At 42.0% G+C, this 21,389-nt stretch overlaps 1 protein-coding gene across 2 annotated transcripts in view; it reads right to left on the reverse strand.

Moving 5' to 3' along the window:
* UBE2R2 (ubiquitin conjugating enzyme E2 R2) overlaps positions 1-21,389 on the reverse strand; it is a 113,500-nt gene that overhangs the window by 17,316 nt on the left and 74,795 nt on the right. For both annotated transcript variants that reach the window (XM_005581517.5, XM_005581516.5), the window contains exons 2-3: positions 18,423-18,509; positions 2,260-2,357 (exon numbers count right to left, since the gene is read on the reverse strand). In XM_005581517.5, the coding sequence (XP_005581574.1) occupies positions 2,260-2,357; positions 18,423-18,509 (185 nt within the window). The remainder of the gene's footprint in view (positions 1-2,259; positions 2,358-18,422; positions 18,510-21,389) is intronic.

Consider the following 21,389-nt stretch of genomic DNA (forward strand, 5'->3'; position numbering starts at 1 on the left):
AAAATGAAATAAACATGAGGAACTAAGAAATGTGCTTCTCTTCTAACAGATAGCAAATGACTGCTTCACATTAGACCCAAAAAATTCCTTGAAAATATAGCTGCAACCCAAGCCAGTCAGGTAATTTCCACCATTCTAGTAGGTTTACATGCGTTATTCACTTAAATTTTATCAACAACCTACTGAGGTAGGTATTATTCTTGTATAGATAAGAGATTCAGAAGGCTGGGTGTAGTGTGAGCACCTGTAATCCCAACACTTTGGGAGGCTGAGGCAGGGGGATCACTTGAGTCCATGAGTTTGAGACTAGCCTGGGCAACATGGTAAGACCCCATCTTTACAAAAAAATTTTTTTAATTAGTCCAGGTGCTCTGGGGCACACCTATAATCTGAGCATTTTGGGATGCCAAGTGGATTGCTTGAGCGCAGCAGTTTGAGACCAGCCTGGGAAACCAAGCAAAATCCCATCTCTGTACAAAAAAAATACAAAATATTGACCAGGCACCATGATGCACACTTGTGGTCCCAGCTACCTGAGAGACTAAGGTGGAAGGATCGCTCAAGCCCAGGAGGTTGAGGCTGCGCTGAGCCGTGACCACGCCGCTGCATGCCAGCCTGGGCGACAGAGCAAGATCCTGTCTTTAAAAAAAAAAAAAAAGAAAAGAAATATAAGAAAAAAAAATTCAGAGGGATGATGGTTGTCAAGGTGAGATGTAACACATTTATTTGAATTTAAAAAGAAAGTAACATTTTTTCTGTCTTAAAAAATATATTGGTAAGATGTGCTGAAATCTTTAATATATCTATTTTCTCAACTCTTTATCAACAGTCATTTGATACATCTTGAAGAGCTTCTTTTACAAGTCAGGAAGCTTCCAATTCTTCACTTTTGATAAACCTGGAGATTCTTATCAAGTTACTAGTTTTTGTATCAGTAAAAATGTTTAACAAATGATTGAATAAACCAATAAAGGGGGAAGAATAGTATCAATCCATGCAGAAGAATTCAAAATAATTTATATAGATACCTTGGCTTCACGGAGGTATAGCCACCCTCTCCTTAGTTGTGGGCTATGCATATGACTTCCTTCCAAGGAGTACAGAATGAAAAGTTCAGGAGAGAGCAACTTTATAGTGGAGAAAAGCTAAACACATTATCTCAGGCAGCTGATGAAAGGTATCCCATCAGGAAGGATAAGCCACACTGATAGTAAGTACTTCAGATATGACATAATGAAAATGGCACATTACTTCTCTGGTCTTTCTTCCCCAAACCTATAACCCTAGACTAATCATGAGAAAACACACAAGAAAAATCTCAACTGGGGAACATTGTACAAAATACCTGATCAGTACCCCCCAAAACTGTCATCAAAAACGAGAATATTTACAGTCAAGAGTTGCTTAATAGCTAGGTATGGTGGCATACACCTATAGTCACAGCTACTTGGAAGGCTGAGGTGAAAGGCTCACTTGAGCCCAGGAGGTACAGGCTGCAGTGACCTGTGATTGCACCACTGCACACCAGTCTGGGTGACAGGGCAAGACACTGTCTTAAATATGAGAGACGGAGAAAGAGAGACAGACAGAGAGAGAGAGACAGAGAGAGAGGAGTTGCCTATGGAGACATGACTATTAAATATAATGTGATGAGCAAGGCACAGTGGCTCATGCCTATAATCCCAGCACTTTGGGAGGTCAAGTAGGGAGGACTGCTTGAGGCCAGGAGTTTGAGACCAGCTGGGCAACTTAGTAAGACCCCATCTCTAAAAAAATTTAAATACATATACGTATACACATACATATATACATATATATTTATATATATGAAAGATTTTGGAGCAAAACAACGACAGGTAAAAACCAAGGAAAAGAGAAAGGGTATGAACTTCGGTTAGTAAAAATGAATTAACATTATTTATTAACTGCAACCAATGAATGATACTAATGTTAGATGGTAATAAAGAACCAAAGTATAACTAGGATAAGGTAATAGTAGGGATTCAGGCTTGAATATCTATTCCTAAGTGAACATAGGGAAATGAGAATCATATATATTATGGTTTAGTAAATACAGCTCTTCAAAATGATGCATACATATTTCTTAAAGCTCTAGCTGAAGACAAAACAACTGAATATAAGAAAGATGATTTTTTACATGTTAAAAGACAATACGTAATTTTATTTTACTAGGGGCAAACACAATAAGGAGATTAAGAATAACTCCAAAACCAGATTCTTCCTTATGTAACACCTTACCTCACATTCTGAGTAGGATTCCACCTTTCAGAAGGCAGTTCTCCACTCTGTGGGTCATCTACAGGCGGATGAAGAATTGAAATGCATACATCTCCATTCTACGAGACACAAACATTACATTCAGTAAATACTCAAAAAGTGATGTACAAAAAGGGACATTGGTTCTAAAGTTTCTTTTATTCCTAGAAACTGTTTTTCCATCAAAGGAGAAAACAATTCTGCTTTTTATGTTCAACATCAAAGATAAATAATAATTAAGCATTTTTTAAATATAATATTTATTTTGACCAATCTCCAAGGTATATTTTCTAGTGAGAAGACTTACTATTCCTATAGTACAGTCCTGATAAAAAATTGACTGGGGCTGGGTGCGGTGTCTCACGCCTGTAATCCTAGCACTTTGGGAGGCCAAGGCGGGTGGATCACCTGAGGTCAGGAATTTGAGACCAGCATGGCGAAACCCGTCTCTACTAAAAATACAAAAATTGGCTGGGTGTGGTGGCTCACACCTGTAATCCCAGCACTTTGGGAGGCCAAGGTGGGTGCATCATGAGGTCAGGACTTCGAGACTAGCCTGACCAACATGGTGAAACCCCATCTCTTCTAAAAATATAAAAATTAGCCGGGCGTGGTTGTGCACCTCTGTAATCCCAGCTATTCATGAGGCTGGGGCAGGAGAATCGCTTGAACCCGGGAGGCGGAGCTTGCAGTGAGCCAAGATAGTGCTCCAGCCTGGGCAACACAATGAGACTCCATCTTTAAAAAAAAAAAAAGACAAACATAATAAATCAAGATTCAATTGTCTTAGAAGCAACCAAATAGATATCCCTTTGTTTTCAGATATATCTGTGCACCTAGAGTACATAAAAAGGAAGAAAAAAATCTAACCTTGCTTAGTATCTACTCAGATAGATGCTGTATCAATAACCATGGCTTATATAAACCAAAAATATGCCTTACAGCAAATGTTAACATCCTCAAGATATGGTTAGAATGACTTCCCACTATGGCTATTATATTTTGCTTCATAAATTTATACAACTTAATCCACAAGTACATTTAGGTTAATTCATACACATAGGGATTGCCTACCATATGCAATACAGAACACAATTCAATAGAAAAGACAAAGTTGGGTAAAATATAGTGACTTATCTCTTGGGACTTAGCCTAACATGGAAGGTAAGATTTATTGATTTATTTTATTTCTTTCTGTTTTTAGAGATAGGAGTCTCACTATGTTACCTAGGCTGTAGTGCAGTGATTATGCATAAGCACAATCACGGTGCACTGCAGCCACTAAATCCTGGCCTCAAGTGATCCTCCCACCTCAGTAGTCCCATAGCTGGGACTCTAGGGTGTGTTACTACACATGACTCAAGATTTACATTTTTAAAAAACTGGAGGTATAACTACATAAAGTACAAAAATCTTACATATACAACCCAAATTTAGACACATAGAAACTATATGAATACATATGTAACCATTATCAATATAAAACATTTTAAAAATAAAATTAATTCAAAATATTATATTCTAAAACACTGCCTTATGGTTAGATACCATAAGGCATGTAAAAAGTTACTACAGAAAAAAGGAGAGAGAGGCCGGGCACGGTGGCTCACACCTGCAATACCAGCACTTTGGGAGGCCAAGGTGGGCAGATCACAAGGTCAGGAGTTCGAGACCAGCCTGGCCAATATGATGAAAAAACCCCGTCTCTACTAAAAATACAAAAATTAGCTGGGTGTGGTGGCACCTGTAATCCCAGCTACTCAGGAGGCTGAGGCAGGAGAAGAATCCCTTGAACCCGGGAGGCAGACGTTGCAGGGAGCCGAGATCGCGCCACTACACTCCAGCCTGGGTGGCAGAGCGAGACTGTCTCAAAAAAAAAAAAACCAAAAACAAAAATAAAAAGAGAGCCGGGCGTGGTGGCTCACACCTGTAATCTCAGCACTTTGGGAAGCCACGGCGGGTGGATCACCTGAGGTCAGGAGTTCAAGACCAGCCTGACCAACATGGAGAAACCCCATTTCTACAAAAAATACAAAATTAGCCAGGCGTGGCAGTGCATGCCTGTAATCCCAGCTACTAGGGAGGCTGAGGCAGGAGAATCACTTGAACCTGGGAGGCGGAGGTTGCGGTGAGCCGAGATTGTGCCATCGCACTCCAGTTTGGGCAACAAGAGCAAAATTCCATCTCAAAAAATAAAAAAGAAAAGAGAAACTTGGTATATTTGGGCAGTGAATGCATGGAAGGTGGGGTGGAAGATAAAAGGCTTTGTTGTTGAGGAAGCTTTGAGATGAGCTTTCCTTTAACAGTAACAATTTAAACAACCTATGGGAAATGTAGAAATGAGTTCTTCTGGCCGGGTGCGGTGGCTCACACCTGTAATTCCAGCACTTTGGGAGGCGGAGGTGGGCAAATCACCTAAGGTCAGGAGTTCGAGACCAGCCTGGCCAATATGATGAAACTCCGTCTCTACTAAAAGTACAAAAACTAATCGGGCGTGGTGGCATGCACCTGTAATCAGGAGGCTGAGACAGGAGAATCGCTTGAACCCGGGAGGCGGAGGTTGCAGTGAGCTGAGATTGCGCCATTGCACTCCAGCCTGGGCAATGAAAGTGAAACTCCGTCTTAAAAAAAAAAAAAAAAAAAAAAGTTTTACTGGAAAAACAAGCCAACATATAAATGGTAGAATAAAATTTGCTTGGGTACTTGTATTTGTTTTCTATTGCTACTGTAATAAAATACCATAAACTTGGTGTAAACATCACAAACTTATAATTTTACATTTCTGTAGGTCAAAGTCTATCATGTCTCTCACAGGACTAAAATCAATGTGTTGACAGCACTGCATTCCCTTCTAGAGGCTCTAAGAGAAGTCCCTTTCCTTGCTCTTTCTAGCTACTAAACGCCAATCTTTTCCCTTGGACTTCCCTCTTCTATTTTCAAAGCAATGTCAATGTCTCATTTTTCTGGGCCCTTCTTCCAAAGTCACATCTCTAACTAATTTTATGCCTCCCTCTTCCACTATTAAGGACCCTTGTGATTACATTGGGCTCCCCTGGATAATCCAGAATAATCTCCCTATTTTAAGGTCAGCTGATTAACAACTTTAACCTCTTTTTGACATAGAACCTAAAATTCACAGGTTCCAGAGATTAGCATGTGAACATTTTTGGGGAACCATTATTCTACCTACCTCAGCCTTGTTTTGATGAAGAATGGAGCATAAAAATTAGGCCACAGGGTCGGGTGCAGTGGCTTACACCTGTAATTCCAACACTTTGGGAGGCCGAGGCAGGCGGATCATGAGGTCAGGAGATCGAGACCACCCTAGCTAACACGGTGAAACCCCGTCTCTACTAAAAATACAAAAATTAGCTGGGCGTGGTGGCGGGCACCTGTAGTCCCAGCTACTCAGGAGGCTGAGGCAGGAGAATGGCGTGAACCCGGAAGGCAGAGCTTGCAGTGAACTGAGATCGCGCCACTGCACTCCAGCCTGGGCGACAGAGCGACACTCTGTCTCAAAAAAAAAAAAATTAGGCCACAGAAGTATGTTACTTGGTTCAGAGCATAACATGTTTATAAAACAAACAAAAAAACACAAACTTCTTAGTAGTGGAATGAACTGAACAGATTTGCATTTCGAAATGACGTATTATTAGAAAATAGGCATCCAAATTGACACAGACAATGGATTTGACAAAACCTAACACTCTTTCATGATAAAAACAATCAGAAAGCTATGACTAGATGGGAATTATCTTAACATGATAAAGGGCATTTATTAAAAACCCACAGCTGCCAGGCGCTGTGGCTCACGCCTATAATCCCAGGACTTTGGAAGACCGAGGCAGGCAGATCACCAGGTCAGGAGATCAAGACCATCCTGGCTAACACGGTGAAACCCCATCTCTACTAAACAAAGGAAAAAATCAGCCAGGCATGGCACGGCACCAGTAGTCCCAGCTACTTAGGAGGCTGAGGCAGGAGAATCACTTGAACCCAGGAGGCGGAGGTTGCAGTGAGCCGAGATTGTACCACTGCACTCCAGCCTGGGCGACAGAGTAAGACTCCATCTAAAAAAAAAAAAAAAAAAAAAAACCCAAAGCTAACATCATACTCAGTGGTGACAATGTTGAAAGACTAAAATAAAATCAGGAGCTTGACAAGAATGCCTGCTTTCACCACTGCTATTTAACATTGTACTGGAAATTTCTTTTTTTTTTTTTTTTTTTTTTTTTTGAGACGGAGTCTCGCTCTGTCGCCCAGGCTGGAGTGCACTGGCCGGATCTCAGCTCACTGCAAGCTCCGCCTCCCGGGTTTACGCCATTCTCCTGCCTCAGCCTCCCGAGTAGCTGGGACTACACGCGCCCGCCACCTCGCCCGGCTAAGTTTTTGTATTTTTTTTAGTAGAGACGGGGTTTCACCGTGTTAGCCAGGATGGTCTGGATCTCCTGACCTCGTGATCCGCCCGTCTCGGCCTCCCAAAGTGCTGGGATTACAGGCTTGAGCCACCGCGCCCGGCCAGAATGTAGTTTTTTTTAAGCTAGGGTAATTCTTTTTTTTTTCTTTCTTTTTTTTTTTTTTTGAGACAGAGTCTCGCTCTGTCGCCCAGGCTGGAGGGCAGTGGCGCAATCTCGGCTCACTGCAAGCTCTGCCTCCCGGGTTCACGCCATTCCCCTGCCTCAGCCTCCCGAGCAGCTGGGACTACAGGCGCCCGCCACCTCGCCCGGCTAGTTTTTTGTATTTTTTAGTAGAGATGGGGTTTCACCGTGTTAGCCAGGATGGTCTCGATCTCCTGACCTCGTGATCTGCCCGTCTCGGCCTCCCAAAGTGCTGGGATTACAGGCTTGAGCCACCGCGCCCGGCCTGTACTGGAAATTTCTAACCAGAGTACTTAGACAAGGAAAAGAAAAAAAGGAAACTGAGTTGAAGGGGAGAAAAGCATCTTTATACACAGATGACATGATCCTATATAGGAAAGCTACAAAAGCTAATAAACTCAGGAAAGTTGTAGGATACATAATCAAAACTCAGTCACTTTTATTTTTATAAACTAGCAAAAATAACCTAATAGGATATTATGAAAACAATTCCATTGATAATTGTCATTTAAAATAATAAATCTGGCCAGGCGGGGTGACTCACACCTGTAATCCCAGCACTTTGGGAGGCCGGGGCTGGCAGATCACTTGAGGACAGGAGTTCGAGACCATCCTGGCCAACACGGTGAAACCCCGTCTCTCAAAAATACAAAAAATTTGCCAGACATGGTGGCTGATGCCTGTAATCCCAGCTGCTCAGCAGGCTGATGCAGGAGAATCGCTTGAACCCAGTAGGCAGAGGTTACAGTGAGCTGAGTATGAGTCACTGCACTCCAGTCTGGGCAACAGAGTGAGACTCCATCTCAAAAAAAAAAAAAAGAGAGAGAGAGAATAAATCTAGTCATGGAAGGGAAAAGACTTGTACGCTGAAAACTACAGGCCAGACATGGGGCTCAGGCCGAGTGTGGTGGCTCACGCCTGTAATCCCAGCACTTTGGGAGGCCAAGGTGGGTAGATCATGAGGTCAGGAGATCGACACCACCCTGGCTAACACGATGAAACCCTGTCTCTACTAAAAATACAAAAAATTAGCCGGGCATGGTGGCAGGTGCCTGTAGTCCCAGCTACTTGGGAGGCTGAGGCAGGAGAATGGCGTGAACCTGGGAAGCGGAGCTTGCAGTGAGCCAAGATCGCGCCACTGCACTCCAGCCTGGGCAATAGAGTGAGACAAGAAAGGACAGGACAGGACAGGAAAGGAAAGAAAGGAAAGAAAGAAAGGAAGAAAGAAAGGATGAAAAAAAAAAGAGGAAGGAAGGAAGGAAGGAAGGAAGGAAGGAAGGAAGGAAGGAAGGAAGGAAGGAAGGAAGGAAGGAAGGAAGGAAGGAAGGAAGGAAGGAAGGAAGGAAGGAAGGAAGGAAGGAAGGAAGGAAGGAAGGAAGGAAGGAAGGAAGGAAGGAAGGAAGGAAGGAAGGAAGGAAGGAAGGAAGGAAGGAAGGAAGGAAGGAAGGAAGGAAGGAAGGAAGGAAGGAAGGAAGGAAGGAAGGAAAGACAGACTACAAAACAGTGCTCAAATAAATTTTAAAAGACCTGAAAAAACATAGACTTGTGATGTTAAGATGGTTCTATTCCCCAATTTGATTTACAGATTTATTCAATACAATCCTTATCAAATCCTACTTCCCGTTTTACAGTTATTGACAAGGTAATCCTAAAATTCACAGAGCAATTTAAGGGACCCAAAGAGCCAAAACAATTTGGAAAAAGAAAAAGTTGGAGGATTCACACTTCCTAATTTTAAAAATTACTACAAAGACAACCACGTTGTTCAGTACTGGCATAATGACAGACATATAAGCCAATGGAACATATTTTAGAAGTGAGAGTCCAGAAATAATCCAATACATTGATGGCCAATTGATTTTGACAAGGATGCCAAGTCCATTCAATGGGGAAAAAAACAGACTCTTCAATAAATGGTGGTGGGACAACTGGATTTCTACAAACAAAAAAATGCAACTGAACTCCTACCTTATGTCATATACAAAAATTAACTGAAAATAGATCAAAGACTTGGAAATAACTGCACTTCATTAAAATGGAAAACTTTTATGCATCTAAAGGACATTATCAAGAAAGTGAAAAGGCAATCTATAGAATGGGAGAAAACATTTACAAATCATATATCTGATAAGGCTTTAATATATATAATATATAAGGAATTCCTAAAACTCAGTAACAAAAAGATATCCATTTCAATAATAGGGAAGGCCAGGTGCAATGGCTCATGCCTGTAATTCCACCACTGTGGGAGGCTGAGCAGGGAGGACTCCTTGAGGCCAGGAGTTCAAGACCAGCCTGGATGACATAAAGAGACAAGATCTCACTTTGTCTCTCAGCCTGGAGTGCAGTGGTGCAATCTCAGCTCACTGCAGCCTCTACCTCCCAGGCTCAAGTGATCCTTCCACTTCAGCCTTCCAAGTAGCTGGGACCACAGATGAGAGCCACCAAACGTGGATAATTTTTAATTTTTTTTTTTTTTTTTTTGAGATGGAGTCTCGCTCTGTCGCCCAGGCTGGAGTGCGGTGGCCGGATCTCAGCTCACTGCAAGCTCCGCCTCCCGGGTTTACGCCATTCTCCTGCCTCAGCCTCCCAAGTAGCTGGGACTACAGGCGCCCACCACCACGCCCAGCTAGTTTTTTGTATTTTTTTAGTACAGATGGGGTTTCACCGTGTTAGCCAGGATGGTCTCGATCTCTTGACCTCGTGATCCGCCCGTCTTGGCCTCCCAAAGTGCTGGGATTACAGGCTTCAGCCACCGCGCCCGGCCTAAATTTTTTTTTTTTTTTTTGAGACGGAGTCTCGCTCTGTCGCCCAGCCCAGGCTGGAGTGCAGTGGCGCGATCTCGGCTCACTGCAAGCTCCGCCTCCCAGGTTCACGCCATTCTCCTGCCTCAGCCTCCCGAGTAGCTGGGACTACAGGCGCCCACAACCGCGCCCGGCTAATTTTTTGTAATTTTTAGTAGAGACGGGGTTTCACCGTGGTCTCGATCTCCTGACCTTGTGATCCGCCCGCCTCGGCCTCCCAAAGGGCTGGGATTACAGGCGTGAGCCACCGCGCCCGGCCTAAATTTTTTTATAGAGATGGAGTTGCGCTGTTACTCAGGCTTGCCTTGACTCCTGAGCTCAAGCAATCCTTCCACCTTGGCCACACAAACTGCTGAGATTACAGGTGTGAGCCACCACACTGTGGCCCCCCAAAATTTTACTAATTAGTCAGGTGTGGTGGCACACACTTGTAGTCCCAGCTACTTGGGAGCTGACATGGGAGGACTGCTTGAGCCCAGGAGTTTGAGGCTGCAGTGAGCCGTGATTGGGCCACTCCAGCCTGGGCAACAGAGCAAGACCCCATTCCCCCAAAATAAATGAAAGATTAAAAATGAGCTAGGACAGACATTTCTCCAAAGAAGATATACAAATGGCCAATAAGCACATGAAAAGATGCTCAACATAAGCCATGTGGGTAATGCAAAGCAAAACCACAATAAGCTACCACTTCATACCCACTTAGGATAGCTGTATTTTATCCTACTTTTCTTAATATAGAGATGGGGATCTTGCTACGTTGCTCAGGCTGGTCTCAAACTCCTAGCCTCAAGCAATCCTCCTGCCTTGGCCTTTAAAGTGCTGAAATTACAGATGTGAGCCACTGCACCTAGCCTTTTTTTAAAGAAAGGAAAATAACAAGTGTTGGTAAGGATGTAAAGAAACTGGAACACACACTGCTGGTGGGAATGTAAACAGTTCAGCTGCTATGGGAAAAAAGTTTAGCAGTCCATTTAAAAGATAGCTGGGCACAGTGGATCACATGCCTGTAATCCCAGCACTAATAGGAAAATGGGTTAAAAAAAGAAGAAAGAAAGTCAGCTGGGTGCAGTGGCTCACACCTGTAATCCCAGCACTTTGGGAGGCCAAGGGATGTGAATCACTCGATGCCAGGAGTTCTAGATCAGCCTGGCAAAATCCCATCTCTACTAAAAATGCAAAAAATAGCTGGGCGTGGTGGTGCACATCTGTAATCCCAGCTACCTGGGTGATTGGGGCATGAGAATAGCTTGGACCCAGGAGGCAGAGGTTGCAGTGAACTGAGATCCTGACACTGCACCCCAGCCTGGGCAACAGAGCGAGACTCTGTCTCAAAAAATAAATATATAAATACATAAATAAAAGTTAAACACAGAATTCTCATTTAACCCCACAATTGCACTCCTAGGTATGTAACCCAAAGACCTGAAAACAGGTACTCAAGAAGTACATGCACATGCGTGTTCAGAGCAGCACTATTCACATATACAAAAGGGAGAAACAATCCAAATGTGTCCATCAAAAGATGAATGTAGAAACAAATTGTGGTATATCTATATAATGCAATATTCTTCAGCCATGAAGAGGAATGAAGTACTGATATATACTACGAGGTGGATGAATCTCCAAAATATTGTGCTGAGTGAAACATACTATATGACTTTATTTATACTAAATATCCAGAATATGTAAATCTATAAAGAGAGAAAGCAGATTAGTGGTTGCCAGAGATTGAGGGAATATGGGAACAGAAAGAAATTACTTAATATGTAGTGTATTTTAAGTTGGAGTGATGGAAATGCTTTGCCACTACAGAGGTATTAATAGTAGTTGTACATTATGAACGTACTAAATACTATTGAATTTTTGATTATGTATTTATTTATGAATGAATGAACGATACAGTCTTGCTCTGTGACCCAGGCTGGTACAGAAGCATGATTATAGCTCACTGCAACTTCAAACTCGGGGGCTCCAGGGATCTCCCTGCCAATTGTTTACTTTAAATGGTTAATTTTATGTATGTGAATTTCATCTCAATAAATTCTTTTTTTTGCGGGGGGGGGGAGTTATTGGACTCTAGAATGGGGATTCTACAAGATAAAATGAAGAATTATCTAGCCTACACCCCATCCAAATCCAATTAAATAACAATTTTCAGGATTCTTTTTAATAACTTCTCCACATGATTCTGATATATGGCCAAATTTGGGCATGTCAATACTTAGGAAACCTTTTCCCTGTACCTTAAAATGTTAAGAGAAAATGCATAAGATCTGTAAATCCAAGAATTACATAAATATGCATAAAACTCTGCTTGTGACAAATTATTTACAAACCAGAGCTCAGCTCTGAAAAGTACAAATCTAGTGGCCTAAATACTAACATGTTCTAAATGATGGCTAATGTACCATATAGATAAGCCTATAATGTATATTCCCATAGAGCAACTTATCTTTTCAAAAAAAGCTCCATCCTGTATTCTACAACACACTAGTAACTATTAATAAAATAATCATCAACTTTTCTCTGAACTTTCTCCTCAATTTTGTAATGAACCCAAAACTGCTCTAAAAATTAATGTCTGTTATTAAATATGTTTAAGTACTAAGGAACAGTGAAATTCTATGTGTTGTCGTATCTGTGAAGTCTGTAGTAAAGAAAGTGTTATATGAACTCTCATTGTAATACAGTTTGTGAAAAATATGGTGCTCATTAGTTGTCTACTTTTTAACAGTATGACCAGAATGTAACCAGTAACATATATATTAAGGCTCACTAAACACAGTGCAAAGCAGAAAGGAAACAGATTGTGCAGTACAATCACTGATGACAAATTCCTATCAAATTTCCTTAGTTTTCCCTTGATACTAATGAATTTCACAAACATGGTAATGATGAAAATATAAATATATATATACACACGTACATATACACAGTTCACTGCAGCCTTCTAGGCTCAAGTGACGCTCCCACCTCAGCCTTCCAAGTAGCTGGGACTACAGGCATGTGCCACTATGCTTGGCGAACTTGCCTCAGCCTCCCCAAGTGCTGGGATTATAGGCATAAGAAACTGTGCCCAGCCAACAACAACAAAAAAAGTTTTGCAGCTTTAACTCAAAGGAGAAGACAATTTTAAAATAAATTCACTCATGTAACACAGCAGTTATTTACAACTTTTGGGGGCTGCAGTAATATATCTATACATATATTTAACAAACTGTGACCAAAGCGCTTGTCTTTTTTTTATTTTTTTATTTTTGAGACAGAGTTTCACTCTGTTGCCCAGGCTGGAGTGCAGTGGTGCGATCTTGGCTCACTGCAACCTCCGCCTCCTGGGTTCAAGCGATTCTCATGCCTCAGCCTCCCGAGCAACTGGGATTACAGGTATGCACCACCATGCCCAGCTAATTTTTTCTATTTTCAGTAGAGGTAGGGTTTCACTGTGTTGGCCAGGCTAGTCTTAAAAGTCCTGGCCTCAAGTGATCTGCCTATCTTGGCTTCCCAAAGTGCTAGGATTACAGGCGTGAGCCACCACACCTGACCACGCCCGTCTTTTTAAAAACATGACATAAGAGCCGGGTGCAGTGGCTCATGCCTGTAATCCCAGCACTTTGGGAGGCAGAGGCAGGTGGATCATGAAGTCAGGAGTTCGAGACCAGCCTGGCCAAGATGGTAAAACCCCGTCTCTACTAAAACTACAAAAATTAGCCAGGCACGGTGGCGGGCACCTGTAATCCCAGCTACTCAGAAGGCTGAGGCAGGAGAATCGCCTGAACCCGGAAGGCGGGGGTTGCAGTGAGCCAAGATCGCGCCATTGCACTCTAGCCTGGGTGACAGAGCAAGACTCCATCTCAAAACAACAACAACAAAAACAAAAACATGACATAAGAAACTATTTTCAGCCAGATGGGGTCTCTAGATCTCTATTACCACAAATACCAACACTGGCCCTCAAAAATTTCAATTCTGATACCATTTCCATACTGCGGTGAAGGTTAATAGTTACGTGAGAGTTTCTTGTGATTCCTCTGACAACATCAAATTTACTTCCTAAATATGATTTATCACTTCTTCCCCTACCCCCACCCTCCCCACAAGACGGAGTCTTGCTCTGTTGTTCAGGCTGGAGTGCAGTGGCACTGCAACCTCCGCCTACTGGGTTCAAGCAATTCTCTTGCCTCAGCCTCCTGAGCAGCTGGGATTACAGGCACCCATCACCACGCCTGGTTAATTTTTGTATTTTTAGTATAGACAGAGTTCTACCATGTTGGCCAGGCTGGTCTCAAACTCCTGACCTCGTGATCCACCTACCTCGGCCTCACAAAGTGCTGGGATTAATCACAGGCATATGAGCCACTGAGCCTGGCCTTAGCTCCATCTCAGCTCACTGCAACCTCCACCTCCCAGGTTCAAGCCGATTCTCCTGCCTCATCCTGCTGAGTAGCTGGGATTACAGGCACGTGACCACACCCAGCTGATGTTTGTATTTTTAGCAGAGATGGGATTTCACCATGTTGACCAGGCTATATAATTTTATTAATCCCGACACTTTGGGAGGCTGAGGCAGGTGGATTACCTGAGGTCAGGAATTTGAGACCAGCCTGGCCAATGTGGTGAAACGCCCCTCTCTACTAAAAATATAAAATTAGCCAGGTGTGGTGGCACATGCCTGTAATCCCAGTTACTTGGAAGGCTCAGGCAGGAGAATCGCTTGAACCTGGGAGGTGGAAGTTGCAGTGAGCCAAGATCATGCCATCGCATTACTCCGTCTCAAAAAAAAAAACTAAAAACCAAAAAACAAAAAAACCATTCTGTAATCTTTTTCGTTGCAATATGGTTTTGCAGTGGTCTCATTTTTTCATAGCAGCATCCCAAGCATTGAAATTGCTTTAGATTCTTGCCATCTTAGTCATGCATCAGTTCTTTTTTTTGGCCCTGTGGATGTTGGAAGTACCTTTGCTCCAGAAACTGAGCTAACATCACCTTTAAATTGCTTTTATTTTATTTATTTATTTGTTATTTTGAGACGGAATCTGTGTCACCCAGGCTGGAGTGCAGTGGTGCAATTTTGGCTAACTGAAACCTCCACCTCTTGGCTTCAAGCAATTCTCCTGTCTCAGCTTCCTGGGTAGCTGGGACTAGAGGTGTGCACCACCACACCCGGCTAATTTTTGTATTTTTAGTAGTGACAGTGTTTCACCATGTTGGCCAGACTGGCCTCGAACTTCTGACCCCAAGTGATCCACCTGCCTTGGCCTCCCAAAGTGCTGGGATTACAGGGTGAGCCACCATTCCCGGCCACCTTTAAATTGCTTTTAGGCAAGAAATGGAGAACCCACTCTAGGGTCTTGAATTTGGAGTTCAATTCCATATATATGAGCACACTGGGGCAGCTGTGTCATTTTCCACAGTCTGTTTTTTATGTAAGACATCTTAATTTTTCTTTTTCAGACAGAACAGACTGGTACGAAATGATATATAGTTTTCTTTCTAGAAATAAGCTTTCTAAATATTGTTTAATATTTGACACAATATAAATAAACAACAGTGAATACACTGTTCTGTGTAACAACATTATCTTCCTTTTGTAGGAAAGAGTCTGTAGAAATAATTCATTGTTTCCTAAGTTCAAACTGAGTTCAGTATGCACAGAAGTATTTTGATATCTGTCTTAGTTAGTACATTTGGGTTGCTACAGCAAAATAACTTAGACTGGGTAATATACTAACAACAGAAATTTATTGCTCACAATTCTGGAGACTGCGAAGTCCAAGACCAAGCCACCAGCACATTTGGTCTGTTGAGGGCTTGTTTTTCACAGATGGCGCCTGTTTTGTTGCATCCTTATGGGAGAAGAGGCAAGGCAGTTCTCTCTTGCCTCTTTCGTAAGGATGCTAATACCATTCATGGGTGACACCAAAATCCAGACCATAACAACATCCCTGTCTAATAATTAAAGGTTTTTGCCTTTACAATTATGTAGTGTATATATAGATATTAGATAGCAAGAGAGAAGTGAGAAGGACCAAGCTTTTGTCTTGCAATTGAGAGCTAACTACTTTTGTTTTTGTTTTTTTGAGATGGAGTCTCGCTCTGTCACCCAGGCTGGAGTGTGGTGGCGTGATCTTGGCTCACTGCAACCTCCACCTCCCTTCAAGCGATTTTTCTGCCCAAGCCTCCTGAGTAGCTGGCACTACAGGCACGCACCACCACGCCCGGCTAAGTTTTGTATTTTTAGTAAAGACGGGGTTTCACCATATTGGCCAGGCTGGTCTGGAACTCCTGATTGTGATCCTCCTACCTCAGCCTCTCAAAGTGCTGGGATTACAGGCGTGAGCCACCACACCCAGCACAGAGTTAATTACTCTTAAAGCCATATACATACTGTTACCATCTCAGTTACCTAATTCCCAAACATCTCTCAAAAAAGAAACAACAAAAAAAAAATAGGATAAAGGAGTCGTTGACAGGAACAAAGTGTAGGTAGGTAATTACACTCCCCTTTCCACTTTTTTTTTTTCAGTACATAGGCTATTTAGTTCTTTCAAGATTTACCATTAGATCATGATATACAATTTTTCCCCATATTCATAATGAATTTTTCTACAATAAAATGCATGCATATCCCATAAATGTGTAGATATTTTTCAAACACAAATGTTTTGTTTTTAAAGAAGTGACAGGCCGAGTGCGGTGGCTCACGCCTGTAATCTCAGCACTTTGGGAGGTTGAGGTGAGGAGTTTGAGACTGGCAGATACAGAGAATCACAACTTATCAGAGCAGAAACCCAGGAGGAGAAAATTCCATCAGTCCCGGTGTACAAAACCCTGAACTATATAATTGACAAAATGCTAGAGGCCCAGTATAGACAAACCTCAGAGTAAAAAACTCCAGCCCCTTTAGTTAGTGGGCACCCCTGTATTTTTTTGAGTTTTACCTCCTAGAGTTCTACCAGGTTTTCACAGTGACTATAGGTCAAACAACCCCTTGTGTTCTGGCAGCAGGAGGGGAAAAGAAACCACTTTGAAGTAAGTCAGGGCTGGATGCGGTGGCTCACACCTGTAATCCCAGAACTTTAGGAGGTTGAGGCAGGCTGACCACTTGAGGTCAGGAGTTTGAGATCAGCCTGGCCAACACATCACAACCTCATCTCTACTAAAAACACAAAAATTAGCCAGCCTCCCAGCTACTCAGGAGGCTGAGGCATGAGAATTGCTTGAACCCAGGAGGCAGAGGTTGCAGTGAGCCAAGATTGCACCACCGCACTACAGCCTGGGAGACAGAGCAAGACTCTGTCTCAAAAAAAAAAAAAAAAAAAAAGTCAGAATCTTCTGCTCTTTTTAACAAGGTCTGTCCTCAGGAGAAATTACTTAACTACAAACCTGCCCAAGTTTTATCACAGCCTATATGACCTGGAAGAAGTGTAAAGCCCAACTCCAGCCACCTCAAGCCATCTAGAAATGGACAGAGCTGGCAGGCAGAAAATAAGTAAAGACAAGCTGAACTCAGCAACACCATTCGTCAAGTGTATATAATGAGCATTATAGACTACTACAACCGTAACTGCAGATTACACATTGTTCTTGAGCTCACATGAAACTTGCATGAAGATATACTACATCTTGACAAATTTTTAAAAATAGAAATCATACAATGTCTGCTTTCAGATCACAGTGGAATTTAACTGGAAGTTCCCAACAGAAAGATACCTGCAAAATCCCCAAAACATTTGGAGATTTAAAAACACACTTATAGAATAGTAGGCCGGGCACAGTGGCTTACGCCTTAATCCCAGAACTTTGGGAGGCTGAGGTGGGTGGATCACGAGGTCAGGAGTTCAAGACCAGCTTGGCCAACATGGTGAAACCCCATCTCTACTAAAAATACAAAAATGAGTTGGGCATGGTGACATGTGCCTGTAATCCCAGCTACTTGGGAGGCTGAAGCAGGAGAATTGCTTGAACCGGGAGGCAGGAGGCAGAGGTAGCAGGGAACAAGACTGCGCCACTGCACTCCAGCCTGGGCTACAGAGCGAGATTGTCTCAAAAACAAATAAACAAACAAACAAACAAAACACACACATACTTCTAGAATAGTAAAGAGTAGCCTCAAAAGAAAAAAACTAGTGGGCCCTGATATATCATCCTGAGAAACAATGCATTATTCCAGTATCCTTATGGATTAGCCCAAAGCTAAGTACGTTTCATCAACGAAAGCTAGAAATGCTTTCCCCAGGCATGTGCACTTGTCTAGTAGAAGAACCTCACCTTGAATTTATTCCAAAAGAGGCTCTCAAATGTTCAGCAGCAACTCCTAAAATGAGGCCAGTCCAAATGTAATGGGATAAATCCCGCTCCCCCCACCAAAAGCTGAATCTTTCATCATAGGAACAGGTGACCCTTGCTGTGAAGTTAGAGGACAGGCACACAAATAAATTTATATGACATTATCTACTAACTTTTTTAAATGCATGTGTTAAACACATGTGTATTATAACTCTAGCACTGAGCAGCAAAAGTCTAAAGTCCAAATCCTTAACTGGAATATACACAAGGTATTTTAAAACTACACTAATGTTAAATAATTAATCCAGAAACTGTTAACTGAAGTGCAAAATCATTAGTATTTCTCTATGGCTACAACAGCCTAACTATCAAAGTGTGCTGAGACAGACAAGCTATTTTAAAGTACTCACTAAAAAAAAAAAAAACTTCAGAGAAATTTATGATGGATGTCTCTTACCTCATAAATGTTGGGGTGCCACATTTTGGTCAAGAATCTGAAGGTAGGTGGTGAATAGGGGTAGTCAATAGGAAATTTAATATGCGCCTGAAAAGAAAAAAAATGAAATGCTGATAAATGAGACTATAACTTATTCATCTGCCTAATAATTCACCCTACTACACCCACAGAAACAAAGCTCCTTTCACAGAGTAAACTCTTGAGATTAAAGTAGCTCAGACATACTTTGTTATCCCCAGCGCCAGGGTCATTAGTATGTTCTTACAGCACCCCTTCAAACATTTATAAAAGGTTATCTTTTTTTTTTCCCCCCAGACAGAGTCTCACTCTGTCGCCAGGCTGGAGTGCAGTGACGTGACCTCAGCTCACTGCAACCTCTGCCTCCCAAGTTCAAGCGATTCTCCTGCCTCAGCCTCCTGAGTAGCTGGGACTACAGGCGTACGCCACCACGCCCAGCTATTTTTTGCATTTTTAGTAGAGACGGGTTTCACCATGTTGGCCAAGATGGTCTCAATCTCTTGACCTCGTGATCTACCTGCCTCAGCCTCCCAAAGTGCCTGGATTACAGGCGTGAGCCACCGTGCCCGGCCCCTATAAAAGGCTATTTTAAGTCACCAAAACTCACACACTCACTCACATACACATACATAAATACAATTTTAACTTAGCTCACGAGTGAAAAACAATACTCTACAAATACATTTTATTTTTATAACAAAATAATCTCATTTTAGGGTACACAATATGGAACAACCGTATTTTTCTTTTTACTCACATAATTTAACTGTCATTCTATCACCCAGAAATAATAAATGCTCACACTGCTGATTTCCCTTACAAAACTTATTTTTAAAAACTTCAACATACTGTATTTTGTATTTTGCTTTTTTCATTTATATCACATTATAAACATTTTTTTTACATCATGAAATATTCTCTCTACATGGGTGACTGATAGTATCTGCATTATACTCCATCAAATGTATACCTAGATGAACCATTTTATAAAACTATTTCCTTATTTTGGGCATTTGGGTTGTTTCTCACACCTTTGCTGTTATAAATCCTGCTGCAGTGAATGTCCTTTGCAGTATCCCCATATTTTAAGTATGAAGAAATCCAGAAAACCTGACAAGTTCTCTCTTCCATAAAAGCAATGGGCAAATTGCCAAAAATTGTAAGCATCAACATTTTCAGAATTCCAGAAAATAACCAGAGGCTTGCAACAATTCAAGGAGTAGATATTTAAAGAAAATGGCTGACATTCAGTAAGAACATCAAGCTATGTGGTTTTAACTTACCCTAATCCAATCTCCTATACTCTAGCTGTGCAGCAGCCTTAAAACACATTCAAAGTTAAAACCAAGGAAGCTGACAGGCCCTGGAGAGGATACAATGGCCTGGCATTTCGCCAAAGCCTTACTCCCAGAGAACTGTCATTAGCTGACCTTTCTAGTGGTTCCCTAGAAAACTCCACTTGCAAGGCTGTCTACATGTGATCGGATTTGGAGCTTGGCCAATGTGAAAATGTTTTCCCTGGCAGCTTTGTTGAAAACAATGGCAGGCAACTATTTAACCTTAAAGGTACCTAAGGCAGTGGAAAATACAAAACAGACTACCCAAAAAACTTAAAGGAAAAGCTGGGCTGGGCTAAGAGTTGTCCATTATGGTTCTGAAAAGCTCTGACAAATTATTGTGAGTCTATAAGACCACGACAATGTTTAGGGCTATGCACATGCCCAGTGCTATGTGCATGCTCAGGAAAGCCCTAAGAAGGCCCTAACTTTATACCTCTGGCTTAACTTGAGAATGTATGCAACCAGAAAGTAAAGAGTTTGCAACTGCCTGTCTGAATTTAGTTGAAGGCATGCAATGACACATGCGCAGAGCCTCTCCACAAATTCCAAGTGACTACCTGGTTCTAGAAAATCAAGGAAATCTCTGTTCAATCATTACCTGATCACTAAGCTGAGTGGAGAATTCACTGGCCACACATAACAAATAATATTGACATTATATAATTAAGTAAGATAAGTCACTAAGCAAGCCAACAGTAATTACAACAGCAGCAGCAATGGTAACAACAAAAACCCTGGGGAAGAGGAGAACTGGATTTCTGCAGGTGTCACTGTATATTATTTAAATTTCTAGTTTTCAGTAAAATATTACAAGGTATGAAGTAAAACAAAAGTATGGTCCATACAACAGGAGAAAAAAAAGAATCAATAGAAACTGGAAACCTAAGTATTAAAGTTACTAGGCAAAGACTAAATAAGCTTATCTTTAAACCTTTAAACATTTCAAAGGACTAAAGAAAATCATGGCTAAATAACTTAAAGGAAAGCATGAGAATGGTATCTCACCCATAAATACTGAATATCAATAATGAGATAAATTATTTTTTAAAATCCACATAAAGTGGTGGCTCATGCCTGTAATCCCAGCACTTTGGAAGGCTGAGGCAGGTGGATCCCTCGAGCCCAGAATTTCAGACAAGCCTAGGCAAGGTGGTGAGACCCTATCTCTACAAAAAATTTAAAAATCAGTCGGGTACAGTGGTGAATCTGTGGTCCCAGCTACATAAGAGGCCGAGGTGGGAGGATCACTTGAGCCCAGGAGGTTGGGGCTGCAGTGGGCTATGATCATACCACTGCACTCAGGGCTGGGCTACAGAGGAAGACCCTGTCTCAAAAAAAAAAAAAAAAAAAAAAAAAGGAGAAAAGAAAAGAAAGGGGATGGGTGTGGGAGGGGGAAAAGAGAGAGAGAGATAGATTCTTAAGTTGTTAAGTACAAAAACTGTTGATTCTTTGAGACAGGGTCTTGCTCTACCACCCAGGTTAGACAGAGTGCACTGGGTTACAGCTCACTGCAACCTTGACTTTCTGGGCTCAAGTGATTCACCCACCTCAGCCTCCTGAGTAGATGGGACTACAAGCATGCACCACCATGCCCAGCTAATTTTTTTGT

This window comes from Macaca fascicularis, chromosome 15 (assembly GCF_037993035.2).
Source record: "Macaca fascicularis isolate 582-1 chromosome 15, T2T-MFA8v1.1".
In the NCBI taxonomy this organism is placed as follows: domain Eukaryota; kingdom Metazoa; phylum Chordata; class Mammalia; order Primates; family Cercopithecidae; genus Macaca; species Macaca fascicularis.